Raw genomic sequence first — 27299 nt, 5'->3', positions numbered from 1 at the left:
CCAGCTCCCAAGATCAGGGTCTGCCAGGGCTGGCCTCAGTCCCTTTTCCATCTCCCCATCATCTCACCCTAGGGGCCTGGCTAGCTCCCACCCCAGGGCAACTCTCATGACCCTTCCACTGGTGCCTTTCTGGAATGAAGCATAGGTTGCTTGGGCCGGGGGTGGGGGAGCGCTGGGGACCCTGCTTCAGCCACATCTGGCCACCTCTGAGGGACCACTGGAATCAGGAAGTCCCTGCTGAGGCTACTTTATGCTGACTTCTGGCCGCTGCAGGATCAGGTGGCTCACCCTGGGGCCTCCCAACCAGGGGTGCACCTCCTTCTGAGCCCCAGGAATCCAAGTATAAGGCCAGGTTTGCCCAAAGAAACCCTCTGGGATCCCTGCTGCGGCCTCCTGCATGGGCCCAGAGCCCGAAGGCCAACAGCTGTGCACTTGCAGTGTCTTCTCGAGGTGGCCCGGGTACATTAAAATGATCCCTGCCTGGAAGCGCTCCAAGGTATGGGGCAGATGCCGGTCTCATACCACGCCCGGGTTGCCCTGGATGCGGGGGTAAGGCAGGTGCGGCCTGGCGGTTAAGGCTTAGCAGGTGTGGAGCAGATGGGGCCTGGTGAATGTGTATGGTTAGTGTGTAGATGGATGGTTGTGAGGGTATGCGGTTCTGCAGCAGCTATGTGTGTGTGTATATATGTGCGGGCAAGTGGGCCCAGTGCGGGGCAGATGCGTGTGTACGCGGTGCGCGCGCGCACGGGGCAGGTGGGGCCTGGTGGTTGCAGGGCAGGTGCGTGGCAGGTGCACGTGTGTATATGTGTGCGGGCAGGTGGGGCCCGGTGGTGGCTGGGCAGGTGCGCGTGTGTGTGCGCGCGCGCGCCCGGGTGCGGGGCAGGGGGCGCCTGGTGGATGCGGGGCAGGATTCTGTGCGGACGCAGGCAGGTGTGGGCAGGCGCAGCCCGCAGGAGAGCCTCGCTGCCCGGGCGGGGCGGGCGGGGCGGGCGGGCGCGGCCTACAGCCGCCCGCGTCGTGCAGCGCGGCGCCCGCGCCTGGAAACAGGAGACTGCTGGGCCGGAAGCCCCGCCCGCGCGCGCGCCGCCTGTCCCCGCCCGGTGGAGCGGCTGCTGGCGCGGCGCGGCGCGGCTCGGCACGGCGGCGCCCGGGCGCAGGCGAGCGGGCGGAGCAGCGGACGGCGCCCAGGCCGCCCCACGCGCCGGGCTCGCGGCGGAGCGCGCCGGACTCGTCGGGGCCCGCGGCCGCCCGCGCCTTTCAATGGGCAGCTCGCACTTGCTCAACAAGGGCCTGCCGCTCGGTAAGGCCGCGCGCGCGCATTTCCGGCCGCGGGGGCGGGGCGGCGGGCGGGGCGGGCGGGGGCGCGCGGGCCCTGGCTTTGTGTGCGAGTGCGCGTGCGCGCCGGCATCCGCGCGCCGTCGGGGGCGTGGTCAGGGGCGGGGCTGCAGAGGGCCGTGCGCGTGCGCGAGCCGCGCCGTGTGAATGCGCGTGCGCCGGCGCCACCGTCACGCCCGCCCCGCCCGCCTTCTCGCCCGCCCTCCGCCGCCGCCGCAGCCGCCCGCGCAGGTGACACAAAGGGGCGCCGCACTCGGGCCCCTGACCCCTGGTCCAGGCCCCGCCACACCCGCGGTGCGCCCCGGCGTCCGGACCCGGCTGACCCACGGTCCCCTCCCGGGCCCGGCCCCCTGCCTCCAGGCCCGCGCGCACCCTGCGGGGGCCGGGCTCCTGGCAGTCGCGTGGGCTCGCCCCGCCTGGGCCTCGGGGGCCTTTGCCGGCGTCCCTGCTACCCGGGGCCCCGGCGCGCTGGCGTGCGGAGCCACCTCGGGGGCCGGCGTGGGCCGGCGGGGCGCGGGCTGCGTGTGGGCCCCGATCCCCGCGTGTCCCCGGGCGGCCCCGCACCGCGGCATCTCTCGTTTGCCGCCCGTTTACAGTCAGGAGGCCGCGCCGGTGGGGAGGGCGGCCCGGGCGCACGCATCCCAGCTCGGCGCCCTGGTCGCCGCGCGCGCCCTTGGCTCTCCCGTCGCCCCCGCAGTCCCTCGGAGCGGTGGCCCAGCCTCTGCTGCCCCCACGGTAGCTGTCCCCCTCGGTGTCCTGAAGGGTGACCGGGCCCCTGGCGGCCGCTCCGGACCACACGGGGGGCCTGCGACTGGGGGCGGCGGGCCAGCGGGGGACGCGCCGTGTGGGTCCTGGCTTGCTGGCCCGCTCCGTGCCTGGTGCCCCTGTCGAGCCCGAGCGGCGGGGGCCATCTTGCAGTTCCTGGTCCACTTCCAGTAGCCCGGGATGGGGCCTCATCCACAGGGACGCTCCCGGGGGCGGCCGGGGAGGGGCCGGCCTGGGTGGGCCCGTGCCCGCCGCTCCTTCTCTTCCTCCCCTCTGCCGGGCCCGTCGGAGCCTGGGGCTCCCTGCAGCCACACCTGAGCCTCTGCGTTGGAGGTTAGATCTTTCTCTGGCTGGGTGCCCTGCCCAGTCCTCTGCCCGCCTGCTGAGAAATGAGGGCACCACCTCTGGGCATGCCCGGGAGACGGCCTTCACGCTGGCAGCATCTTGGAGAAGCCCGGAACCTGGCCAGCAGCCAGACCCTTTTGTAGCGATCATTTTCCCCGTGGTTTAGGACAGATTAACCTTCTGGATGGGGAAGAGAGGAACCGTTTGCCATCCAGAAGCTGAACAGGATTGGCTTTCTTCCGGTTAGTCTGAATAGAGTACTCACAGACATGAAATCCTCACTCAGCTCCCACTTCTTGGGGTGGCTGGAACATGCACATCCCCTTTTCCAGGATCAACCTCCCCTTCAGGAGCAGTGACGTGGTTTGTATAAAAACATACACGAGAGTTTTTGGGAGTGGCTGGCCTCCAGCAGTGCAGGCCGTGGAGGCACCTGGATCTGTGCACACCCATCCTGGGGTCCTCGCAGGCCATCCGCTCTTGTATGGGGGAGCGCATCCCCAAGGTTCTTGGGGGAGTGATCAGAGACGGTCAAAACACAGACCCAAACCTATCCCAGGGATATCCCAGCCAAGCCGTTGACCAGTGTCTGTAAGGTGGAAATGGCCATGTGAAGCCATCTAGGATCACGAGCATCTGCCAAGTGTTGGGGTCTGGTGTCAGGGCCACGGTGGGGACAGGGTCAGGGTGAGGGGCCCGTGCTTTCCATAGCTCCTGTGTGTGCTCACCATCATTGTTCTGCTGTCCCTAGAAGACATCCTGGCCATACCTGGCGTCTATGGTTCGTCTTCTTTCTGCCCTTCAGAGATTTGCCAACGTTGGTCATGGTTCTCTCTGGACCCGGGCTTTGGTCTGTTCCCCCTCCTTGCAGCCCCTGGCCGTGTCTGCTATGTGCTCCGCTCCATTGGCTTTCCAGGTTTTTTCTCACTTGGGTTTTAGCACCATCTTTGAGCACATGGTTTGCTTTGGGCATCTCTATGAGATCTTGGGAGAGACGCATACCTGGGGCATCACTTGTGTCTGCTGTGTGCAGGCATGTCCCGTCCAGCCTCCCTGGGGGTGTCTGTGCGGTTCCAGCCTGTTCTGCCTGGACGGGTTACTGCCTCCTCTCTCTGAGAAATGAACTTGTGCTGGAGTGACTTGTCCCAGCCCTGGACCCCCTCTCCTGGCTGCATTTGGGGTTTCCCTTACAGCCTCTTCTTGAGTTTGAGGACACACGGGTGGGTGCCTGGAAGCGCAGAGCTGCTGAGGTCCTGCTAACTGTTCTGAGAGCCCCAGGCCCTGGGAGGCTGGAGCCGCCCTATTTCTATCCATGTGTACACGTGGCTTGGCCATGGGGTGAGCTGTCAGATGTTCACTGGGGGAATCCTGGGGCCGAGTTGAGCACATCCCTGTAGGAGACGGGCCCTTGGGGCTCAGAAGTGGGTCTGGCCTTGGCGCCCCACCAGCCAGGTAGAAGCTGAGATTGGCAGCGACTTCCTGTGGCCATCCAACCATGAGCAGAGGGCTGGGTCCATGACATGGCCTTTCTCTGCTGTGGCCTCTCACCTGCCTTGGAGCACCCTGTGCCAGTGCCGTTGGGGTGTTGCCAGGTCTGAGCAGCTGGAGCACGGCTGGTTGCTGGCTGCCGGCTGCCTGCAGCTCTTGGGTGTGGAGGAGCTACCCAGTCCAAGGCCTGTATACCATGAGGCTTTTTATCCTGTGATAGATGTCTTTCTAGAAGACTCCTGGTTTCCCTGCACTGATGGTGTGAAGGAGGACCCATGGCAGGTTCCGGGGGAGGGGAGGCTGTATCTGGCCCTGGCACGGTCATCTGCATGGGTCGGGGACAGGCCTCAATGCACTTGCCTCCAGGTCCCAAATGGGATTTCACATCCTATGTTACTACTGTATGTGGAAGCTGAGCTGTGGATTTGCCCACAGGCTGTGCCCTGGCGTGGGGCCTGTGCTTGTCTGCCCCAACGAGCCCCCAGATATCCTGAGGGGGGCACCAATGTTCTGCCGAGCCAGAGAGCTCACGGACTTCTCGTCATGTGCCAATGCCAAGGGGAGGCCGAGGCACTCCTGTAGCCCCCTGGGAGGGGTCCTTTATGTCCTTGCCAGCCCTGCAGCCTGGCCCTAGGTGGGGCTGGGAGGACGGTGACCGCCTGGTAGGACTGGAACTTGGGACAGTTGAGAAGAAATCCTAGTGCGGGTGGGGCCACTTTTTGGACACCCCCAGGCATGGACTCTGGCCTGTCAGACCCCCGCTCCTTAGGGCCCTGGGCCCCTTGTCAGGGGCCCCTTGTCAGGCTGCCTGCTTTGGGCTGCGGAGCTGTTAACTCTGGTCTTCCTGAGTCTGACGTTCGTGTGGTGCAGGGAGGCCTGGCCTTGGGAGACGCGTCCCCATTTGGGGTCTGCTCGCAGCAGCTGTTGAATGTCACACGCAGAGGGCAGGAAGGTGACGGTCCTTCAGCCCCAGATTCTCGGGCGTGGGATTCTGAGGCACCACCAGGCTAGCAGGACACGTGTGCACACACATAATAGTGTGAGAGAATAGCATGTGGGAGTCTTGGGATGAGAACATGCGTCTGCAGTAGACTTACTCAGGTGTCGGGGAGTGAGTGCTGCCTTGCTGGTTCACGATGAGTTAAGGGGACAGCGCTGTGCCAGTGGCCCTCAGCCCATCACTGGAGGGAGCAGGGAGCGGAGCTCCTGGTCTTCTAGGAAAGGCTCCCACACAGCAGGGAGTGATGTCTCCCTGCCACCGGCTCTTCCAGAGCCCCTTCCTGGGAGGCTGTGAATGATAATGGGAAGCCTGTTGTGGCTGAGGGCCTGGCTTCATGGAGGTGGAGGGAAGGGCTAGCAGGAGCCAGCCATACTAAGGACTTCGTGTTTATGCTGAGGGTGTTACGAGTTCCGGGTCTCCTTTCTGAAGCCTCTGACTTGGTGGGGGGGGCGGCGCTGCTCTGGGGTTTGGGAGACCAGAGTCTGGGGCCCGAGCAGGTGGGAGATGGCCTAGTTTCTGAGGTTGGAGAAGCATCAGTGAGCACTCTAGGGGCAAATTCTGGGTGTTGAGTGTGGATGTTTGTCAGAGTTGCAAGGGGGAGGCTTGACCAGCCAGGGATGGGATCCCAAGGTCAGGCGGGGCTGGGTTCTCAGCACCCCCCAGGGGTTCCTGCTGGTGTAGGTGCCAGGGAGCTGCTGTGATTGGTCTGGGGAGGGGGAAACTCCTCGGGTGTCTCCAGAGTGTGCCAGCTGCACCCCCAATCCCTCTGGGGGCGGGGGTGGGTTGTGGAGCAGGAGGGGCACCTTGGAGGTCAGCTGGGTGGGGCTGAGCCGGGGAGAGCTCCGCCCAATTGCCCAATCACCCGTGGGTAGGCCCTGGGGGCTGCGGTCCCTTCCCTTGCCTGTTGTCTTTAAATGTAACTTTGAGACCAGTTGTAGACTGGCAGGAAGATTCTGAAGGCAGCACAGTCGGTCTGCAGTCCCTGCAGGCAGTTGCCCCAGTGGGACCCCTCTCACTGCCGCCAGACCAGCCCTTGCCTGTCTGACCTGAAATTCTATACCCATGTTTGGGGTCCTCCTGCTGTCCCATGCCCTACCTCGCTGCAAGGGCCTCCTGTGTCACCAGCCATGCTGACTGCTGCATTTCCCCCACCACCTTACTGAGTTGTGGGTGCAGGTGTGAGTGCTTGGTCACCTCCCTCCGTGGGTGCCCAGCCCCCCAGGGCCACCACCTCTCAGTGCACAGCTTATCATAAGGGAATAAAGCCCATGCACATGTCAAGGCGGTGGTCAGGATTCAGTCACTCCCTATGAGCTGCGGGTGCGGGAGCTGCTGTGTGTCCCGTGCCTGCGAGGTGTGGAGCTGGTGCCCATGAGCCCCTTTTCCAGTGAAGCTGTGAGCAGCCCAGGTGTCCATCCAGAGTGGGACATCAGAATCGGGCGGAGGTGACCACGGAGGAACCCTGGGGGGAAGGGCTGGGGCAGCATCAGCCTGCCACGGGCATAAGACACCCACCCTGCATCCCATCCTTCCAGACCCCCTGGCTGGTTTCTGAGCCCCACCCCTGACACTCAGGCCCATCCCTGGTCGAGGGGCTGTCGGGCTGGCTGTTTGGAGCAGGTGGCTCACAGGAGTCTCATGTCAGCAGCTGTGGGACAGGCACCCGGGAGATGTGGAGTGGAGATGAGGGCCACAGGCCAACCCAGGGTCCGCCCATCAGCTGTCCCTTTGTAAATGTGAGCCATCCCCTGGTGGCAGAGAGTGAGCAGAGCCCTGGCCTCCCGTAGGTGCAAGGCATGAGTACCGTGTCCCTAACTGCCTGCCAGGCGTTTTGCTCTGGAAGAAAATGACTGTATACGCTGTAGCTGTATCGGCTTCCTTGACTGGGGGGCATTTCTGTTTTGTTTCGGTGGTGGTGGGGGGGACAGGGTGCCCCTTGGATCTTCTGTAATGTGTAGCCCCCTGATGGCCTCCTGGGGTGTGGGTCTGAGCCACCATGGCTGTGCTCCTGGTGGGGTTCAGCATAGGGGCAGCACCTGCCGCCTGGGGGGTGGCTGCAGAATGCAGCCAGTTGTTAGCTGGGACCACCTGAACCTGCCCTCCACAGTTTAAATGTGATCAAATAGCAAGCATTTTACAGTAACATCTCTATGATTTTGTTGTTTGTTTTTTTGTGTTTTATTACATTCATTTTAATGAATGTCCTTTAGTTTTTGTGAGTTTATCTTTTACGGCAAAGCTGTCTTACAGATGGTTAGCCATGCAGTGCAGATGCTTGAGAAAAGATGCTTTCATTGAAAATCTCAGACCTGGTTGGGCAGCGGTGACCAGAAGACCCATGGCAGGTGCCGGTGGCTTGCTGGCCATGAGGCCCTGTCCCCCCAGCCCTGTCCTTAGCCCCCACATTGCCCCTCCACATCTGGGTGATGGCCACCCCATGTGTTTCTGTTGTCCTTCTCCGTACCCCCTCTTCCGCCTGTGTCCGTGGTCATTCTGCACCGTGAGGTCACCTGGCAGGGCTTCTGTTGGGCGTTTTCCAGGAGCGAGGCGGAGTGTGGTGTTTCCATGCCCCCGCACTAGCCCAGATGCTTCTTTCTGTCACTTGGTCTCACGCTCTCCGGCACAGTCGGGTGGATGGCAGGGTCCCATGTCACTTGCTGTTGCTGGGCTGGGCTCAGCCTCCCTCACCCTAAGATGCGGTCATGCTGTCTGTGGGGCCCCGGGGCCAGGATGGGCAAGAGCCAGGCTCACCTTTGTGTATGTACAACCTGGGCCTGGAATTACCACGCATCTGCACACTGGGTCCTGTGACCTGACCTTGGGGCCCCATGCCTGCCTGCTCTCCCCTGGGTGGGCACATGTCACCACCCCTGGGAAGGCAGCCTGGGACGCAGCCTGGCCTAAGCTTGTGCGCTTCTGAACCTCAGTTAGCTGTTGGCAAAGCAATGCTTTCTTTTGAAATCATTTTCACGCGAAAGGTGAGCCGGCGATAAGGTTGAGCACATATTACTGGTATGTGCTTTCTGCTAGGACCACGCCGACCATGGAGGACTCAGCGGGGGACTCCGGTAGCTGTCAGGCATGCCTGGTGCTTCCTTCTCTAGGATTTAGAAAGAAAACTGCAGAAAGCCTCGTGACCATGACCGCGTGGTTGGTGTGACCCTTTCCAAACTCTGTGTCGCCTGCACATGCTGAGCATGATTCACGGGGCCCTCCAGGCTGAGGAGGGTTGAGCGCCCTGGGCTCTGTGGAGGGGATGGCTGTGGCCTTGCCCAGTGTGAGGACACTGCTGTCTTGTGGCTGCCGTTGGAGTAGGTGTGGGGACCATGCCAGAAAGTTGAGGAGCGCGGAGACCTGGCGAGATGGAATAGACTTGGCTTGCAGGGCCTGGGGTTCTGTGGCTCTCTCTCCTGCCTCTGCCTTGTCGCAGCCCCAGTCTGTCTGCAGCTCAGTCCACCCTCCCTTACCATCTGCAGGCACCTGGCAGCATGGGGTTCCCGTAGGACCTGCTCTAGGGTGCTCGCCACTGTGCGGGGGCGGGAAGCCCTGAGGAAGCTGGGCCAGCCAGCCAGACCAGAGTGCTTTGTTGGACTGAGGTTGGTTGACCCCTGACCTGAGGCCTACATCCTTCAGGTGGCTACGTCCTTGGTGGCCAGCCTGCCGCTCCCTGTACAGACACCTCGCACTCACTGCCACTTCCTACACCCATAGAGGCCAGGGCCGGATGATCCCTGTGGGTCCCTGAGAGCTCTCTGGGGTGTCACTCTGTCACAGAGCACCCCCTCCTGAGTCATGAGGTGTGAGCGACATGTCTTGTTTCGTGGCTCATCGGGCATGTTCTTTGTGGAACAGAGTTAAAGGAGGGTCCATCACGGACAATTTCCCACATTTTGTATTTTCTTGAGCCAGGTGTCCTGAAGCTACAAGTTTGTGAGGAGAAGTTCATGTGTGTCAGGAGGATTCAGGCCCTTGGGGCCTCGAGCCCCTTCCTGCCATCTGTGCCTGACCTCAGAGTAGCGCTGGTGTCGATCTGACCTGGGCAGAGCATGTCATGGTCCGCTGCGGGGGGCCCACCCGTTGCCGCTCACCTGCCCGTGAAGGACTCTTAGCTATGACTGCATTGACAGGGAGAGAAGGGGCTCCGACATCCTCTACTGAGGGAGGGTCCCTCCTCTCACAGAGTGAACAGCTCAACCCCCAGCAGCACAGGACGGAGCCAGTTTGGCCAGGTCTGAGCTGGCCAGTGGTCCCTCCAGTGGTCAGCTATGGCAAGCTGTGGTGGGGCATGGGGAGCGGGATGCTGGCCTGGGCAGTCTGGCCCAGCCCGGGGAAGGGCCTCGGCACGCAGCCTCATGGAACTGAGGGTCTTTGCAGACCCTGGGCCACCTGTCAGGACTCCTTCCTCCCACGTTGGGGCTTCAGTGCCCTCTGACCAGGCGGCCCAGTGTGGAACCCATCTCAGGGATAAAGGCCTGTGAGCCATCCACGTCCTGGCAGAGAACCAGTGTACTCAGCTACCTGGGAGCTGGTCAGGAGTGCTTGAAACTCACAGAAGGAATTGAGGGGAGAAGCACTCAGACTGGCCCCAGCTTGGGCCTGAGACCCCCAGCACACATAGCTGCTCTCCTGCCCGTACCCCCACACATCCTGGCGTTGCTGCCGGCTGCACGTGGCTGGCCTGGTCGAGGCTTCCCCACAAGCTAGTCTGGGTCCTGTGTGGTTGAGCCCCCTGCATTGTGGGTTCACAAGCACATGCGCATTGGGGCGGGGACAGAGGAGCTCAGTCAGAAATCGCGCCTGCAGAAGCCCAGGCTCGCAGGGCAGGATGGCAGGACACCCACCCTAGGTGTGGACATGCTGCTTATAGCAGGAGTCTGCCCGGGTTGCGTGGGCTGCAGGCCCGTCCCTTCGGGGGCTCGTTTGCCTGGTTTTCATGTGGCCAGCATTTGGGGGTGGGGTGCAGCTAACCCTCGCATCCATCCGTGCAGCCTCCTACCCATGTGACGTTCCTGCTCTGTGCGGGGCTCCTGAGGTACACGCTGGTGGTGTTGTGGGTCCTGGTCAGTGTGGTGTCTAGCCTCGCCTTGGGGGCCAGCCCAGGTGTGGGGTCCTCATGCTGGGAGCAGGGGTCCCATGTTTGGGGTGGATCTGGAGCACTCCTGAAACCTCAGCCTGTCCCTGACAGGTGTGCAACCCATGTGCATTCATGTCCTCTGTGCCTTGTCAGGCGAACTGTGCTTGAGTCGCGTGTCTCTCCCTGGGGTGTGGCCTACAGGGACTGGCCAGGGGGCCTGTGTCCCAGTTGGCCTCCCCTGGTCCTTCCTGGAAGCCTCATCTGCAGTCCCCTTTCCCTGCGCAGTCACAGGCCGGAAGGCTGTCGGCAGAGAGGTACTAATATGTGGAGCTGACCACAGACCTCACACGTCATGGACACTGGTGGCACCTGGGGCGGGATTCCTGAGTCCTTGCAGGGGATGCTGGGGCCAGGCCTCTGGAGGGAGACTCGCACCCTGGCTGTGCCCCGCTGTCTGCTCGGACTACTGGGGGTGGCCCCTGTTCACTCACGGGTCCCAGCCTGGCCACAGAGAGATGCAGTGAGAAGCTTCCCCCTTGTGGACCTTCTGGCGTCTGCAAGTTCCTGTTGGCCCTGGATGGATTTTAACGTGTCTCTTGTGTTTAATTTTTAGTCAGACTTTGACCCTGGTGCAGGCTTCAGTGGTTGCTGCGGATCAGGAGCCTAAGAGCTTTGGTTCGAGACAATTAAAGACGTGGGATGAGGATCCAGTGACAGGACGCGGTTCTGCCCGGGGATTCTGAAGATAAAACGCTTTGAAAAGTCGAATTCATGGTCGTGGAAGCCGAGCCCATATTAAGAAATGTCAGGTTGGTAGGGGCTCCTGGAGCGTGTAGCCGCTCTATGCCAGTCCCTTGGAGACTGTGCGGCGCTCATGTCCGTGCAGCGCAGGGTGGCCCGAGCACTGGGAAAGGGCCGGTGGACTCCGGGGTCTCCCTATGGTGAGTGTGGTGGGTCAGGGCAGCGACACACCCCGCGGTACGCCGGCCACAGTGAGGCCCCCCAGGCAGCAGAGCACAGCAGTTCCTTGGGGGTCCCGGACGGAGGCCTGAAGCCACTGGTGGGCCAGGCCTCACAGGTTGCCGGTAGGTCTATTCTGGTTGTCCTCCCATGAGCTCTGTGTTACTGTAGAAACCCGAGGCCTGTTCTGGTGCCGACTTTGGGGTCAGGAGGCAGCATCCTCTTGTATGCTGCTGCCCAGTGGGTCACGGTGGGTTCTGGCAGCGGGGGTGTCTCGTACCTGGCGGCAGCTCCCCCCACATGCTGTACCTTTTCTCACGGCCTCGTAGCTGCGCCACAAGCTCCCCTCACAGGCGGTCCATCAGGCCGTGTTCTCTAGAAACTGAAGCCAAAGGATGCGGTGGTGGGCATTTTCCAGTTCACTCAGAAGCAGTGATGATCAGCGCGCTCCAAGCACGTAGATAACCCTCCCACACGAGACATCGCCGTTCTCTGAGGGAGGCCAGGGAGAGGAGTGGTGCGGTCCCCACACACAGGACTCCCGTGTTGTCTGCCCGGCTGTGGATGACCTGTCACCCACTCGCCAGGGAGTGGGGGACATAGCCCAGGAGGCCTTCTGGCCTCACAGGGCCCGCACGGAGCCACCAGCGGGGCTGCCAGGTCTGTGCCTGATATGTGGCGGAGGGTGATCCTCCTTCCCTGGCGGGGGGAGGCCACAGCTGGGCTCCGGGCCCCGGGCAGCCCGCTTTCCCTGCCCCTGTTCTCCTGCGTGGAAGGGCTGCCTGTGCGGTGGTTGGGCTGGTCTTGGCGAGGCCGTGGGTCTGGTCACCTGGGAGGCCTCGTGTATCCGCTTGGTGCAGGGCAAGGCGGGCTTACCTCTCCTACGGAAGGAGCTGTTGGTTGTTGTTACCTTATTCCAGGCAGGTCGGGGGTTCCAGCTGCATCCCCCATGTTTTAGCCCTACCCCACCGCTGTACCTTCTGTGCGTAAGAGGGTGCCGGGCCTGGGGGATGGTCCCATCAGTGTTTCTGGCAGCCATGTGGCAGCCGCGGATGGAAAAGGGCCAGTGGGTGCTGTCTGGAAGCCGGTGACGTCATAGTCTGTGTGTGGTTGGTCAAGACGGTCCAGATCCTGGCACAGGGCTGCCTTGGCACGTCCACATGTGGCTGGGCCCAAAGTCCTGTGGTGGGGATGCCGGTTGGCTGGGGTCCTTGTTCGCTTGGGGTCGGTGAGCCGTAGCTGACACAGGCTGGCTTTTAGGAGAAGTGTTTTTACTCAGGTTTGACAAGATCCCGACGGGTGGACACTTGGGACTCGTGGGGCTGTGGGTGGTGGTGGGCGGCAGGGGAAACGAGGTCTCTGCTGGGGGCCACCGTGGGCACTGAGCATCACTCCTGTCTCTATAGGCGTCCGACCCCCGATCATGAACGGGCCCATGCACCCCCGGCCCCTGGTGGCCCTGCTCGATGGCCGGGACTGCACGGTGGAGATGCCTATCCTGAAGGACGTGGCCACGGTGGCCTTCTGTGATGCACAGTCCACGCAGGAGATCCACGAGAAGGTAACTGTGCGGGGTGCTCGGGGGAGCAAGGAGGGCAGGGTCTCAAGCGTGTGCCTCTGTGGCTCCCAGGCCACCAAGACTTGGGGCCCCTGTCATACCCCCTGCTGACGTGGACCCAGGGCTACTCTGTGGCTCTGTGAGCCACTGCCACTGTAACCACATGTTCCCAGAGTGTGGAGCCTGGCGCCATAGATGAGGCCGGCAACAGTGGGGGCCAATGAGCTGTGTCATCTGGTCCCGCCTTGGTCTCCCAGGTTGTCCCTGGCTGGTGGTCAAGTACCTTAGGCCTGAGGTGTCTGCCCTTCTGGAGGTAGAGCTGACGCCCTGGGTCTAGGTCCGGGTCCTGGCGCCAGGATGGATGAGATGCAGCTGTGCCCACATACTGCCTACTATGCAGCCTGGTAGCCGCCACAGCAAGCCCTGAACTGGGATCCTGCTGTCCCAGGGGTACCGGTAGGAGCAACAGACAGTCCTCTGCCTAGGAAAGGCCTGTTGGCCGGGCCTCAGGTCATCCCCAGCATTTGTTTCCTGCTGCATGTCTGTCCCAGGACCGAGGACACAGGCAGAGAGAAAGACTGGGCTTGCAGCCTCACAAGGAGCTGACAGCTCCAGGAGCAGCTTTGGGGAAAGTCTAGAAGACCCAGAGGGTCCTCACGCAGCAGGAGGGGACAGATCAGGAGGGGGCGGGGGTGGGGCAGCTGAGGGTCTGGCGCCGTTGACAGAAACCTTGGGACCCAGTGGGGTTGAGTTGTGCGGGAACGTGATGAGGTGTCACCCACCAGCCGGCTATGGTGCCTCTGGAGCAGGCACATGCCGTGATGTGCCTGCCGGTGACACCCCTGGTGTCTGCCCCAGAAAGGCGAAGTTCAGTGTCCACCGAATCCTGCCCTCGAGTGTGGCCATGGCCCTGCTCCCTGGAAGCAGAAGAAGCCAGTGGCCTTGGCAGCATGGGGGCACCTGAGTGTCCTGGGCCATGGGAGGAGCATGTGCAACGCGGCTGGTGCCTGGGGGCTCGGCGCTTTGTGTTTCTGCTTGGCTCAGCAACAAGGTCAGAGGATGGAGCAGACTAGCCGGGGTTCGGGGTTGGGAGTGCTCTCACTGCCGGGGGCTAGAGCCACTCGTCTGCTCACGTGCAGGCACGGTGGACAGACAGGCTGTAGAGTTGGGGAGGGCAGCTTCTGGCAACTTTCTGTGAATTTGAAACAGTTTCGAACTAAAAAGATAAAAAAAAAAATCAGAGATAGTAAATGAAAGAGACAGATCGAAATGTTTAAAAATTGTGAGCAATATTAAACTAAGTTCTGTCAATAAATCTGAAAACCAAGACAAAACGAATGTTTTCCTTTAAGATTGTGATTTACCAAAATGATCTCAAGTTAGCATACGACCCAGAGAAGCGAGTCAGAGCCCCGGGGAGGGGCAGGGACAGCCTCAGCGAGCTGGCAACTCTGCCCCACGCCAGCTCATGGATGGCGCCCATCTGGAGAATGGGTGAGTGTGCAGGAAAGCCACCCTGTGAGTGGTGCTCTGGAGATGAGTGGGAGTGAGCCCTCGCAAGACCCATGCAGCCAGCAGTACCGAAAGGGGTCATCCGAGAACTTGAAGGTGCTCTTGGAAATTAAACATGCGACTGGAAGATTTAAATTTTAACAAGGCGCCTGGAAGACACAGTTAAGGGGAGCCTGAGAGGAAGACGGGGCGAGGAGGCTAAAGGGGAGCTCCTTGCCGGGTGTGGCCAAAGGCCTCAGGTAGCCCATGTCTGGGGAAACGCGCTTCCTTTCTTGAACCTTGATGGTGCTGTGGCCAAGTTGACACAGTCCAACCAGGGAGAGCACAGCAGAGCTCCCTTCTCTGTGGGAAACAAGACGTGATGGCTGGAGCCTGTGCAACCACCTGGACCATAAGGGGAACCATGTTTGGAATTGGCCAAGCAACAAGACAGAAGCCCTGGCCCTTGCTGGCTGTGGAGCTGACCCAGGGCCCTGAACCACCTGTCTGCAGGCTTTGGCTTGGAGGGAAACGACGCATCTCTGTGGACCCTTGTAACTAGCTATATGGCAGATGCTGAGTGTCACAGAGGACAGGCCATGCCATCCTCAGCACGTCATGCTGAAGAAACCTTCTAAGGTCAGCGGAGACTAGCTCTCACGTGAACCCAGGACAGGGTTCACAGGATGCTCTGCTGCCCCAGTGTTCTTGGCAAAGAGATGAGAATCAGACCAGCCCCACGCAAGGTGCTTTATAACTTCAGGGGAAAACAGCTTTCACTTAGCGCTGTGTGTCCGACTGAACTGGAGTGGGGTGTTCCCGTTACTCTCTTGGAGAGCTCTTTGAAGACCTCCAGCCCCAAAGGAAGGAGTCCTAATGAGAGAGGGCTACATGGGGTGGGAGGGTGCTCTCTGCTGACCTGGAGCAAGGGGCCCCCAAGAGCACATCTGGGAAAGCGGGACACCTGTAGCAGTGGGCAGTAAGGCGGCCCTTCAGAGACATGCCAGGGGAAACTGTGAGGAGCCAGTCCTGGGAGGGAGACGTGAGGGGAGCATCTAGGCACTTGCAGAAATAGGCTCAGATGTGAGTGGAGGGCGGCAGGAGAGCCCCAGCAACTGGGCAGAAAGTTGTCGGTGCCTGTGAGTCCATGGGACAGACCCCCTGGGAAAGGGGAGAGGGTGGGGAAGTGAGGCCTGGCACAGCTACAGGTGTGCATGCATCGCAGCAGATGTATTAGGGGACCTTCTGGAGGGGACGTGCTTCCTACCTGAGTGAGATATGTGGGTGCACAAAATGGGGCCGCGTACAGGGAAAGTGGTTTGATTCAGAGGCAATCAGAAACAATTGTGGCTAAAGAAAGAACAGAACATATGAGAAGTGGGTGGACAGTGGCAGTCCCTGCAACAGCCAGGGCTTGATGGCGGATGATCAGACTCCCAGAAGAAGGTGGGTGACAGAGGGGGCGTTTGGGCAAAGACAGAGTGACTGCTGGTAAGCAGATAACACTGTCCCCACCCCATGGGCACACCTAGAGGCGTGAGGTGCTGCTCCTGCTCCGCTGGGGGCATGGCCACATTGGCTCTGGTGGGCTTTTGGCACGGCTGTGCAGACCTGAAGTGTGCAGTGTTCTCTGGATCTGCACGTGGCTGTTTGCCACAGGGAAGTGTCTGGAACCATAGAGAAGTGTGTTGGAGGCCCTGTGCCACATTTTTCTGAGCTGAAGCCGCACAAAATGACCCAGAAAGTAAGTAAAATCTACAGAAGGCATGGAACGCTTATGAATCATGCATGTCTGTGTGTGAAGGATATGAGCGGGGCACCCACCTCTGGGATGGTGAGGTGGGCTGTGGTGAGGGCCAGTAGGCATCCTTTTGGCCAGCCAGACCTGGCTTCCCTCCGGCCCTGCTACCACTGGGAACACCCAGGGCTCTGGGTTCATTCTGCAAGGTGGGCCCCTTGCACCCCATTCTGGGGCTAAGGACACAGGTCACCCACCTGGTCACACAGCTGATGGAGGGTGATAAGAATGGACATTTGCTGGTTTCCAGCTTACAGAGACAGACTGGGCCCTGGGGATTCCTGCCGACTTCCTCCCTGGGAGGTCTTTGTGATACCTGGGGCTATCCTGGCCACTTTGCAGTCACAACCAGGAATAAGAGGAACCTGCAAGGACAGTGGACCTAGGGGCTGGCCGGAGCAGTGCGGTGGCCCAGGCCTGCATCCCTCTGGACAGAACTGCCCATGCAGCAGGCTTCCAACCTGCAGCCGAGTGGGGCCTCCCTGGCCCAGGGTCAGGGATGGGCAGCCACCAAGTGGGTTCTGGTCCTGGTTCTGAGAATGCTTCACTGGGTTCCATGTGATAAAAAATATGCTTGGCAGAAAAACAACTAGGACGTGAAAAAGTAATTTATCAAGAGACTTATGTGGGCAGGTCACCCTCAAATGCAAATTAAAGTGAAAACAACGAATTCCAGTTTGTATGCACCACGTGTGGGGTTTTGCTCTCCAGCCCACCCAGAGCTGTTTAGTCCATGCCCGAGGGTGGGTATACTGCTGGGGGCAGTTGGGGGCCATCCCCGGAGCCTCACAGATGGATCTCCAGCATACTCGCTAGTTTCCACCCTATGGACTCAGCTCAAGGAAACCATGCATTTTTACCATGGCCCAGCCAACGGTGGAAGCAGTCCAGAAGCCCTAGCAGTAGGGAATGTCCGGAAGAATCATGGCTGTCAGTGTCAGGGTGGAACTTGGGACAAAGTTGTGATTTGGAGACCGACTACTGCCGTGGTTCAGTGCTCAAGATAGAAGGCTGCCATCTGCACGCACACCGCTGGCCTGTGCTCTGAGGCTCTTCCTCCCTGTCTGTTCACAGCTAAGCCTCCTCCCCATGGTCATCTCAGGAGGAGGTCCACATGTGTCCCGCTGCCCAGGCCAGAGACTCAGGCTCACCTCTGAAGAGTTCCTCTCTGCAATCTTTCTGTCCCTGAGTCCAGGGCTGCTGCTGCTTGTGCTGGCCTGGATACATCTTTCTGTTCCCAGTGCATGGCTCTGTCTGCCCACAGTAGGCACTGACGAATCTGTCCACTCGCCCCCCACTACTGTGGCCATCTTCCTCTCCAGTTCACGCAGCTCAGCACAGGGTGGCCAGAGGGGGTCTTGTCAGCAAGATCTGCTTTCTCTCCTCCATCTCAGGCCCTCACCGTGTCCACTTACTAGCTGCCGCCCCCATGCACTTTGCCCTGTGGGCACTCACCGCCACTCAGCTGTCCCACGTGGGCCCGCACCCCACCTAAACCAGGTCCAGTACCAGGAATCCATGCCTTTGCGGCCTTGATGTCCTCCCAGGAATCCAGGACTGAGCTTCCTGGGATCTTTAGTGTGGGAACCAGCGGGATGAGGAGCCAGAGTTGCTGGGACCTTGGGTGTGGGATCAGGAGCTGGGGTTCCTGAGATCTTCAGTGCGGGATCAGGAGCCAGGGTTCCTGGGGTCTTTGGTGTAGGAACAGGAGCAGAGATTTCAGAATCTTCAGTGTAGGAATCCTAGCGGGTGCCAGCAACACCCAACCATTCCCTTAACGTCAGGCCCACCAGTGCTCCCAGGACCAGGGACCTATGCCGCCTCTGTCCTGCTATTTAACTGTCTCTTCCTCCACCTATTTTGTGTGGTCCCCTAAGGACAAGTGCTCTTGGCCCTATCTGCCATTAGAATGGGGGGGGTTATGCCAGCCTCAGAGGGAGCTGTCCACATTTTGGGTTGCCATTTGTCTGATAGAGACTCAGCTCTTGGGGAGAAGGGGATGAGAGGAAGAGTGGGCAGCTCACTGTAGGCTGTATACCCCACACGAGACACTGCTCTGGGCCACTCAGCACATCAACCCACATGCAGGCTGGGAGGGGTGTGGTGCCCCTGGCTCACTCATAGGGCCTGTGGGCCAGCAGCTTGCACACAGCCCCTGGGGCAGCCTCCCTCACCTGCTGTTGGATGGGCCTCCATCGCCATCCTTGAGACCCCTGTATGGAGGAGGACGGGGTGGACCACACCGGGTTATAGATGCCCTGTAGCATTTCACTGAATGTGATGTGTCCTCGGCTGTAAGGCTCACTGTTGTATCCACGAGGGGCAAGTAAAGCCTGCCCCTCAACCATGACAGGTCATGGATTGCATCCTGGGCCCCCTGCCCTTGGGCCGGGAGATTGGACAGTGCACGCCCTCTGCCAGCGTCTGGCTATCGTCAGATAGGGAGCACGTGGGGTGGGCATGGGGGACAGTGACCTGGAGGCTGGCCCTTTCCCGGGGGCACGTTGCCGTCTGGGGACCCTGTGTGTGTTTGTGCTGGGACCGTTTGTTGTGTCTGCCCCCCTCCACACTCACTGCCCCATAGTGCGACAGCGTGGCCCTTGCAGGGTCTGGGGGTTTTGGGATGCTGTCTGTCCTTAGCATCCTGTTTCACTGGTGCCCACAGGGAAGGTGAGCCCACACCCCTCCTTCCCCCCTCCCCCGGCACACACACAGTGGTCTCCCCTGGGCGGGACCCTGCGCTGCTTAGGGAGTCGAGCCCAGAGCCAGCAGGGTTGCCTATCCGGATATCCCAGCAGGGGCTCCTGCCCTGGGAAGGCCACCTACAGTGCAGTTAGGGGAGGAGACCTGTGGGAACTGTGGGCCTCTAAGGACTGTCCCAGCCTGCCTCCAGGCTGGGGGTGGGGGGAGCGTTTGCAGCACCCCCTGCCCCCCAGGGGGTTGTCTGGGCTGGTTTGGAGCAGCTGGAGCCTGGGGGCAGCAGGCTAGCCGGCAGGCAGCCAGGCTCAGTCCCTGAGGGCCAGCGTCTGACTGGTTGGCTGCTGTCCTGATGGCAGGTGCTGAACGAGGCAGTGGGAGCACTGATGTACCACACCATCGCGCTGACCCGGGAGGATCTGGAGAAGTTCAAGGCTCTGCGTGTCATTGTCAGGATTGGCAGCGGCTACGACAACATCGACATCAAGTCAGCTGGGGATCTAGGTAGGGTGTGTGCAGCCTTTCCCTTAGTGGCTGCATCCTAGCTCTTTATTCTTGTGGGCTGGCTTCGCTTTACACCAAGGATTGTGTTGCAGCCCCTAGTTTGGTTGGAGGCAACTTGTGAGCCCGCTGTCAGGGTGCGGCCCCCATGCCGGCACCCAGGTCACTCAGTTCGCAAAGGAAGTCTTGTGGGGGGCATGCACGTCCTGTGCGTCCTGCTTGTGCAGAGTAAACCTGCCCAGGACCCTGGGCAGCCTCCCAAGGAAGGCACCTGCAGCCGTGGGGAACCATGGCCTGCATGCTTTCTGCCCCATGGGCTCCTGGGGGCCTTTGTCCCTGTGCACCAAGTCTGCCTGTTTTGTGAGGTTACAAGCCAGGGCTCTGCTTCTGCACCTGGGACAGGTAGGGCCATGCCCTGTGGTCAGTCTTGGTAGGTGGGGACTTAGAAGTCCCAGGACCTGGTCTGCGCTCTCCACCAGCAGTTTTGTCCCCAAATCTAGGGGATGACATAGCACGGTTCTCCTGCTTCCCACCTGTCCTTGCATTTCCCAGCCCGCTGAGTTTTTTCTGGAAGGGAGTAGAGGTCCACCCTGGGCCCTCTCATGGAGCTCTGTGGGTGTGTTGAGTATTGTCTTGGCATTTGGAATAGCTCAGAGAGCGTCAAAGCTCCTTCTGGCAAGCAGGGAGGTGACTAGTTCCCAGGCAGAGCAAGGAGATGGCAGGACAGGGCAAACGAGGGTGGAAGGGGCCAGGCTTGGGAGAGGCGCATAGAAACGTGGAGGGGCTGGGTCCACCTCTGGACCATGAGGCCCTGGCGAACCGTTGGCCCCCAGTGGTAACCAGCCCATGTGGGCATGGGACGAGCCAGCGAAGCTCAGTTCAGAGGAGAAGCCTGGACCAGCTCTCTGTCTGTGGCTGTTGGGGCTGATGGGTCTGTGGGAGCTGGGAGAATGGGACCACCCTGTCCAATGCTGGGTCCCAGTTGGCCTGGGAGCCAACGAAGACAGGCGGGGTGGGGCCTGTGTGGCTATGTGAGGCTGCGGAACGCTCCAGATGACAGCCAGCCCGTGACCCCCTTCGTGGAAGGTCCAGTGGCCAGCGGTTCAGGCAGGGCAGACCCAGGTGTTGGCATTTTCCTAGGTGGCTCTCTTGTGTCCTTTCCTGTCTACTTGCTGGACCTACAGGCAGCTTTTCCAGGTGGCTTGGGGTGTGTCCCCTGCATTTGTGTCATGGTCTGATCTTTTGTGGGGAGGGGGAAGTGCCATTACTGGCTTGGGTGACTGTCCCCATGTGTCTCATGTTTCTCAGGCATCGCTGTCTGCAATGTGCCGGCGGCGTCTGTCGAGGAGACGGCCGACTCGACCATGTGCCACATCCTGAACCTGTATCGCAGGACCACGTGGCTGCACCAGGCACTGCGGGAGGGCACGCGGGTCCAGAGCGTGGAGCAGATCCGGGAAGTGGCTTCTGGAGCTGCCAGGATCCGCGGGGAGACCTTGGGCATCATTGGACTGGGTGAGTTCAGCTCCGTCTTCACCCTTCGCAGGGGTTCAGAGCCCGTGAGCCAGGGCTTGGTGGGGCTGCCAGATAGTCTTCCTGCACAGGGCCTGCGTGTGGCTGACCTGTCTGCCCAGGAGTGCTGAGTGTGGATCATATACACACATGGGTGGCAGAGCCCCAATACCATTCCTGTGCATACAGCCATGCACTCATGCCTGTCACTCACACACTGACGGACCCTCACCACACTCGGACATGCTCCCCCTGCCTCCCTACCGCCCCACCCCATGGTTGAGGGGAATTGGCTTTTAGGTGAGGGGCAGATGGCCCCAGCCCTGCTGTGGGTGGAGCGAGCTGGTTCACCCGCGGTGAGGACAGCCATTCGGGGTTGATGACAGCCCTCTCCTCTGCCATGTTTGTGGTCCGTCTCCATCTCTGAATTTGGGATCTGTGTACCTGGGAGGCCCGGGGTGGATGGGGCGGGAACTCACTAGCAGCCCCTTGTCACACTGCTTCCTGCCCTTCCTCTGGGGAGGCCCCTTGCCTGCCCCTACTCCACTTGTCGCCCACTGGGCCATGTGGGGGACACCTGACAGGTACGCGCTTGCCTTAGTATAAGATGCCAGGGCCACGGCTGTCCACAACATGGGCTTCTCGTCCAGGAGAGCTCACTGTCTTGGTGCCTGTGGGCATGCGGCCCCCAGTGCTGGTCCCCAGGGGCACCCTGCACCTTGGGGCCTGGGGTGGGGTTGTTGGGGGCTGGTGGGGAGCTGGGCTTGCCTGGCTGGCTGGATTTGGGGGCCACCTGGCCTCCTGAAGCAGTGTTGTTGGGAGACTGAGCAGGCCTGACTTCAGTGCAACTCCAACCCGGTGAGCCTGTATCTCCCCACCCTGAGGTCGTGGCCCAAGCCGTGGTCAGGAGTCAGCCACTCAGTCTAGTCTGACACCAGGGCGCTGTTTTGCGACTGTTTACACCATGGTCTGGGTCTGGGTACATGTCAGGTTCCATCTGCCAGCTTGTGTCGGGAGGTAGACAGGAGGAGACAGCCGGTACTTGACCTCACGGTGCTGTGGGTTCATGTTTTGGGTAGAATTGGCAGGATGGCTCCACTCTGGCCTCACCTGGGGTCACTCATGGACAAGGCGGTTCCCTGGGGCCTTGGTGACCCTACCCTTGTGGCAGATGCTCTCTGGCAGGCAGGTGCAGACGAGACCATCCCCTGCTTGTTTTCTTTGTCAGCATCCTCTTGCTCAAAGCAAGGTCCAGGGGTTGGGGGGAGCCCCCTGAGATGTTGGAACCTTGGCCACCACCCCCCAGTGCTTGGCTGCCTGGTGGCCCCCGGTGTCCAGGTTGGCACCCGCCTCCTCAGGTACGGGGCTATGAGCCCTGTGGCCTGCACCCTCCCAGGTGCAGGGGCCACACCTGCGATGCTGTGGCTGTCACCCCATACACTCCCCGGGGAGCCCCTCCAGCCCCCTGCACTCCTCTCCAAATGCCCTGTCCACCACACAGCCGGGCAGGGGCCCCGGGGCAGACAGGGCCTTGCTCCCCTCAGTGTCAGCCCTAGGTCCGTGGGGATGCAGGCTGTGTGGGTGTTGCTCTGTCCGTGGCCATGGTGACGCCAAGTCTCACCCTGTCAGGCCGTGTGGGGCAAGCGGTGGCGCTCCGGGCCAAGGCCTTCGGCTTCAACGTGCTCTTCTACGACCCGTATCTGTCGGACGGCACCGAGCGGGCACTGGGGCTGCAGCGGGTGAGCACCTTGCAGGACCTGCTTTTCCACAGTGACTGTGTGACCCTGCACTGCGGCCTCAATGAGCACAACCACCACCTCATCAACGACTTCACCGTGAAGCAGGTGGGTGCACCCACAGGCTGGGGAGCCCACTGCAGACCAGCCTGCACCTGGAGCTGTGCCGAGGCTCCCGGTGTTCCCACGGCTGCAGCACATGCTGCGCTCAGGGTCTTGGGCCTCGTTCTGGGTGTAGCCTGCGGGTATGGGCATGTGTGCACATCCGTGTGCGTGTGTGTATGCATTCTTGCACACCGATTGCCGGTTGCCTGTACTTGTGTGCTGTATACCACGGTCCCTGCCCCCTTCAGGGAGCATGAGGCCTGGCACCTGGGGTCTTATCTATCTGCCATCAGTGGGTGTGGACAGACGGCCAGGGTGAGCATGGCCCTGGGGTGCTGTTGCCAATAACCAGCTGTGAAACCAGGATGGGAGAGCTGACCGAGGAGGAGCTGCCCTGAGCCCCGCGGCAGGGGCAGCTTACTTGGTCTCTAGGAGTCTGTCCCTTCAATCCCCTTGGCGCAGGGAAAGCCCCTGTTACCATGAAGCCCGAAGGGGAGCGCCTTCAGGGCAGCTCTGAAGGCCTTTAGCAAAGGGAGATGAAGCTGCTATCCAGCTTTGGAAATGGGGGCCTCTGGTGGGGCTGCTGCACTGAGGATGCTGTCTTAGGGCCTGTGTCCCTCACTCCTGGCCACAAGTGTGTCCTAGACATGCCGCACCCTTTCTAGGCACTCCAGTGCATCCTAGGGACCAGACCAGGACACCCTACACCCCAGCCCACACCTCATTGCCAGGAACAGGAGGAGGCAGGCTGCGTATTGGCACCTCTGCCCCAGCTAGGCATCCTCAGGGTGGAGCACCATTCGCACAGACCCCTGAGCCCTCGTCCTGCCGCCAGCCCCTGTCTGCTTCGAGTCCCTGCCAGTACCGTCCCCTGGGTGTTGGTGGGGGCTAAGTGCAGAGGCCTGTGTTGATTCACTGCCATGCTGTTTTTATCTCCTCCCAGATGCGACAAGGCGCCTTCCTGGTGAACACGGCCCGGGGTGGCCTGGTGGACGAGAAGGCCCTGGCCCAAGCCCTGAAGGAGGGGCGGATCCGGGGTGCCGCCCTAGACGTGCACGAGTCCGAGCCCTTCAGGTGCCTCTTGGCAGCACCTGGGTGATTCCTGGCTGCCACCTCTCCCATGCCAGGCCCTTGCGCTGGCTCACGGCCCATGTTGGCCCTGGTCGGGCATGAGTCCAGGCCTGATGCCCCCCTGCAGTCTGCAGGCCCCGTCCTAGGGCTTCGGGTCCAGCCTGAGGTCCAGCTGCGGGCAGGGGACGGAGCGGGGGGGCTCAGACCTGTGCTTCATGTAGACTGTCTGGGGTGCCCCGGTGCAGGGGTCTGGTGACCCCTGTGTGGCCACTTCTCTAAGGACCCCACCTCTGAGAAGCCCATCTGGGGCAGCAGCCAGTCCTGTTGTCGGGAGCCTGTCACTGTGGGGACTGGTGCCCTCCCTATTGGGAGGGCTGGGGTGCTATACCCCAGGCTGGGACTCCTCCCTGCTGCTGACTCCTTCCCCCTGGGCTCATGGCCAGTGTGACCCACCTGGGGTGCCCTGGTCTGACCCCAGGGTGGACTGTGGTGCCAGGCGGGGTCAGGTACCCTCTGCCCTACCCTGACCTGCTTCGTACCGTCTGTAGCTTCAGCCAGGGGCCCCTAAAGGACGCGCCCAACCTGATCTGCACCCCCCACGCAGCCTGGTACAGCGAGCAGGCATCCATCGAGATGCGAGAGGAGGCCGCCCGGGAAATCCGGAGAGCCATCACAGGTGAGGGGGGCCAGCAGGACCAAGCCTCCTCCCCAGGCTTGCATCGCCAGGCAGCCCTGCCAAAGGGCCCGCCATCCCCCCAGGGGCGGAGATCAGCACGCAGTTTACACATGGTCTCCCAACGCAGCCCTTGGTCCCCCTGGTGCATCACACTTAGGACACTTGCTCACGGTCACCCTGTGGGAATCCAGCATGTGTGCCCTTCCTTACCCCAAGTCTGGCTGTGCTGGTGCAGCTGGGCTGGACCTTGTCTGCTGGTCCCTGAAATCCCTGGCCTGGTAGACATGGGGCCACCGGGGAGCTGAGGGCACTGCTTGGGCCTGGGGGGGCTCTGAGCTGTCAGGGGACTGCATCCAGACAAGGGGGAGAGAGCTAGAGGGAGGGAGGCCCAGCCGTGGGGACCCTGCAGCCTGCGTACCCCACCCCCAAGCCACCGCACTCCCAGATGCAGCTGTGTGACGTGTAACATGGTGCTGCCCTTCGCATCCCCGCTGCGTCTCCAGGCCGCATCCCTGATAGCCTGAAAAACTGTGTCAACAAGGACCACCTGACTGCTGCCACCCACTGGGCCAGCATGGATCCTGCCGTGGTGCACCCTGAGCTCAACGGTGCCGCCTACAGGTGAGTGGGTGGGGTGGGCTCAGGGGACACAGCACTTCTGTGATGACTGTAGGCAGGGTCCTGGGGGTGGGGGGTTTCCTGGATGTGCGTGCTCCTGTGGGCCCCATGGACCAGAAGGTCTGGGGGTGAGAGCTGGACATGCCAGACCTGGGGGTGGGGGGTAGGGCAAGGGAAGAGTTGGAGGGGGTGGTCCCACCAGGCAGGGCCTTTGGGAACAGCCCCCAGCCATCCTAGGCCTGAGCCACGGCCACAGGAGGAACCCTGCCAGGCTCACACGACGTCCCTTCTCCCAGCAGGTACCCACCAGGTGTGGTGGGCGTGGCCCCCAGCGGCATCCCGACAGCAGTGGAAGGCATTGTCCCCAGCGCCATGTCCCTGTCCCACGGCCTGCCCCCCGTGTCCCACCCGCCCCACGCCCCTTCTCCTGGCCAGACCGTCAAGCCCGAGGCAGATAGAGACCACGCAAGCGACCAGTTGTAGCCCGGGCGGAGCGCGGGCCGGGCGGTGCCCTCAGACAGGCGTGTGCAGAGGCGGTGCCTGCGGTGGCCGCGGCGCTCCAGAGACTGTCCAAGCGCCCGGCGGGCAGAGGTGGCGCCGGCCTCCCCGCGTCAGCCGTAGTCGTCCTGTCCCAAGGGCCAGCCGCTGTCCTGTGTCCTTTGCGTCCTCGTTAAGCAGAAGAAGTTAGTAGTTAACTCTATCATGGATGTTCTTGTCTGTGTACAGTCTTTAGAACATTACAAAGGATTTGTTTGCGTAGCTGTCGACAGAGAGAAAGCTGAGGGAGCGTTCAGCAGGTCGGTCTCAGACTGTGTCCCTTGTGTGTTGGAACGCGCCCTGAAACGAGGCAGTTGGCAAACTTCTCAGGACAACGAATCCTTCCCGTTTTTCTTTCTACGCCACACAGTGCATTGTTTTTTCTACCTGCTTGTCTTATTTTTAGAATAATTTAGAAAAACAAAACAAAGGCTGTTTTTCCTAATTTTGGCATGAATCCCCTTGTTCCAAACGAAGACGGCATCGAGTGGCTGCCAGAGATGAGGCTGCGCCTGGGCCACGGCGCGCTCTGGCCATTGGCGTCTGTCCTGGGGACGTGGGGCCCAGCGTCCGGCCTGTGCGGGTGCCGTCCTGCTGATGTGGTAGGCTAGCAATATTTGGGTTAAAATCATGTTTGTGACTGTAACCATTTGTATGAATTATTTTAAAGAAATAAAAATCCCAGAAAGAGCCGGCAGGCCCAGCGTCTGTTTCAGTGGCTTTGCCTCCCAGGGACTCTGGCAGGCCCCAGTCCTGGCTGCCACGGGTGGCCCTGGGGAACCCTGGGGGTCAGTGGTTCTGGCTGGGGTAGTGGGTCCAGGCTCAGAAGCTGCTGCGATGGGGCAGCCAGGGTGCTGCCCCCTCTCTCCCTCATGTGCCTCCCCGGGGCCTGCTTGGGGCAAGAGCAGATGCTGCAGCCTTGACAAATGGAAGTTCTGGAAGGCCCGGAAGGCTGCAGGGACCTCTGGTCCGCCAGCTTGCAGACACTCGTGAAGCAGAGTGGTCCTTTCCTCACAGCAGCTTGGGACCAAATGGTCATCCTCGTCCCAGCCAGCAGTTTTCCCGAGTCTCTGGCTAGATGGCGCCCTAGGGGCAGGGATAGGGCCTCCCCCAGCCAGTGTTCCCCCCACCCCTCACCCCCCAGTGCCCTGGCCCAAGCCACTGCTATGGGAGCTCACCCGTCAGCGGTCTTTCCCACATGGTTGCATCAGGGGAGGCGCTGGGGACAAGCGCCCCTTTGAGAGAGCTTATAGGGAAATGCCTTGGATTTGTCCACATTTGATTAGGCATCTGCGGGGGATAGGATTCTGGACTGGGAGCTGCCTTCCCTCTGTGCACATGCCCTTCCATCATCTTTGGGCCTCCGTCATCCCACATGGTGTCCTGGCCGGGTTTCCAGACCCCTTGCTCCTCCGTGGGTGTTCTCCCAGAACTCATCATCCTCCTGGAGGATGAAGCCCAATTGTGGGCTGTTCTTGGCCTTTCTGTCTTTGGTTGTTTGTCTTCGTTCTGTTTCTCCCAGAGGGAGACACGCAAGAAGAAAGCACAACCTGAGCAGGAGTGTGAGCAGCCCTGAAGAGCAGGACCTGAGCACCTGGACGAAGAATGACAGATTAAGTCTGAGGTTGTCGTCGGGCGGAAGGAACAAACGAGAGGGAATTAATCAGGTGGCAAAGGACCAACAAAGTCAACAGTTGGTTCTTGGAAAAAATTAATAGAATTGATCAAAGTCTGCCAGACAGATGAAGACAGAGAGGCTGCCCCCAAGGTCACAGACACCGGGAATCTCGGGGAAGTGAAAAGTCACTTGTCCAAATCGACAGGGAACATGCCGAGTCTGAGTATCTCTATAACCTTTAAATTGAACTTAGAAACACTTCTGCAAAGAAATTGCAAGTCTAGATGGCTTCTATCATTAGTCTCAACAAATGCTTAAGAAAGAAAGAAAGAAATTTCACACACACTGCAGAGGACAAGGAGGAGAACACCCTCCCAACACAGTTTGTGAAATTGACTCGGACTCCAAATTCCT

At 60.9% G+C, this 27299-nt stretch overlaps 1 protein-coding gene across 4 annotated transcripts; it reads left to right on the top strand.

The window, feature by feature from the left end:
• Positions 1–1164: 1164 nt before the first annotated feature.
• On the top strand, positions 1165–25957 carry CTBP1 (C-terminal binding protein 1). Of its 4 annotated transcripts, none has more exons than XM_059379106.1 (10): positions 1203–1300; positions 10621–10816; positions 12374–12528; positions 18871–19015; positions 20321–20527; positions 22154–22368; positions 23309–23439; positions 23985–24112; positions 24616–24733; positions 25027–25957. In XM_059379106.1, exons 2-10 carry the CDS (start codon positions 10810–10812, stop codon positions 25211–25213), a joined length of 1293 nt encoding a protein of 430 aa, XP_059235089.1. In that variant the 5' UTR covers positions 1203–1300; positions 10621–10809; the 3' UTR covers positions 25214–25957. The 4 variants fall into 4 exon arrangements, with proteins under 4 accessions (XP_059235081.1, XP_059235078.1, XP_059235089.1 ...); XM_059379116.1 differs by lacking the exon at positions 1203–1300 and adding an exon at positions 1548–1566; XM_059379098.1 differs by lacking the exon at positions 10621–10816 and having other exon boundaries at positions 1165–1300; positions 25030–25957.
• The last annotated feature ends 1342 nt before the right edge of the window (positions 25958–27299 follow it).

The sequence above is a fragment of the Mustela nigripes genome, chromosome 1, assembly GCF_022355385.1.
Source record: "Mustela nigripes isolate SB6536 chromosome 1, MUSNIG.SB6536, whole genome shotgun sequence".
Classification (NCBI taxonomy): domain Eukaryota; kingdom Metazoa; phylum Chordata; class Mammalia; order Carnivora; family Mustelidae; genus Mustela; species Mustela nigripes.
The sequence above is the reverse complement of the archived record's forward strand: the minus strand, read 5'-3'. Positions and strand labels throughout refer to the sequence as shown.

What these genes read in the sequence shown, in the direction of transcription:
- CTBP1 (XM_059379095.1), top strand. Translation starts at nt 1,261, where the DNA reads ATGGGCAGCTCGCACTTGCTCAACAAGGGCCTGCCGCTCG. An exon ending in ACGACTTCACCGTGAAGCAG is followed by an intron (nt 22,369 to 23,308) that starts GTGGGTGCACCC and finishes ATCTCCTCCCAG; the next exon opens with ATGCGACAAGGCGCCTTCCT. An exon ending in CTCAACGGTGCCGCCTACAG is followed by an intron (nt 24,734 to 25,026) that starts GTGAGTGGGTGG and finishes CCCTTCTCCCAG; the next exon opens with CAGGTACCCACCAGGTGTGG.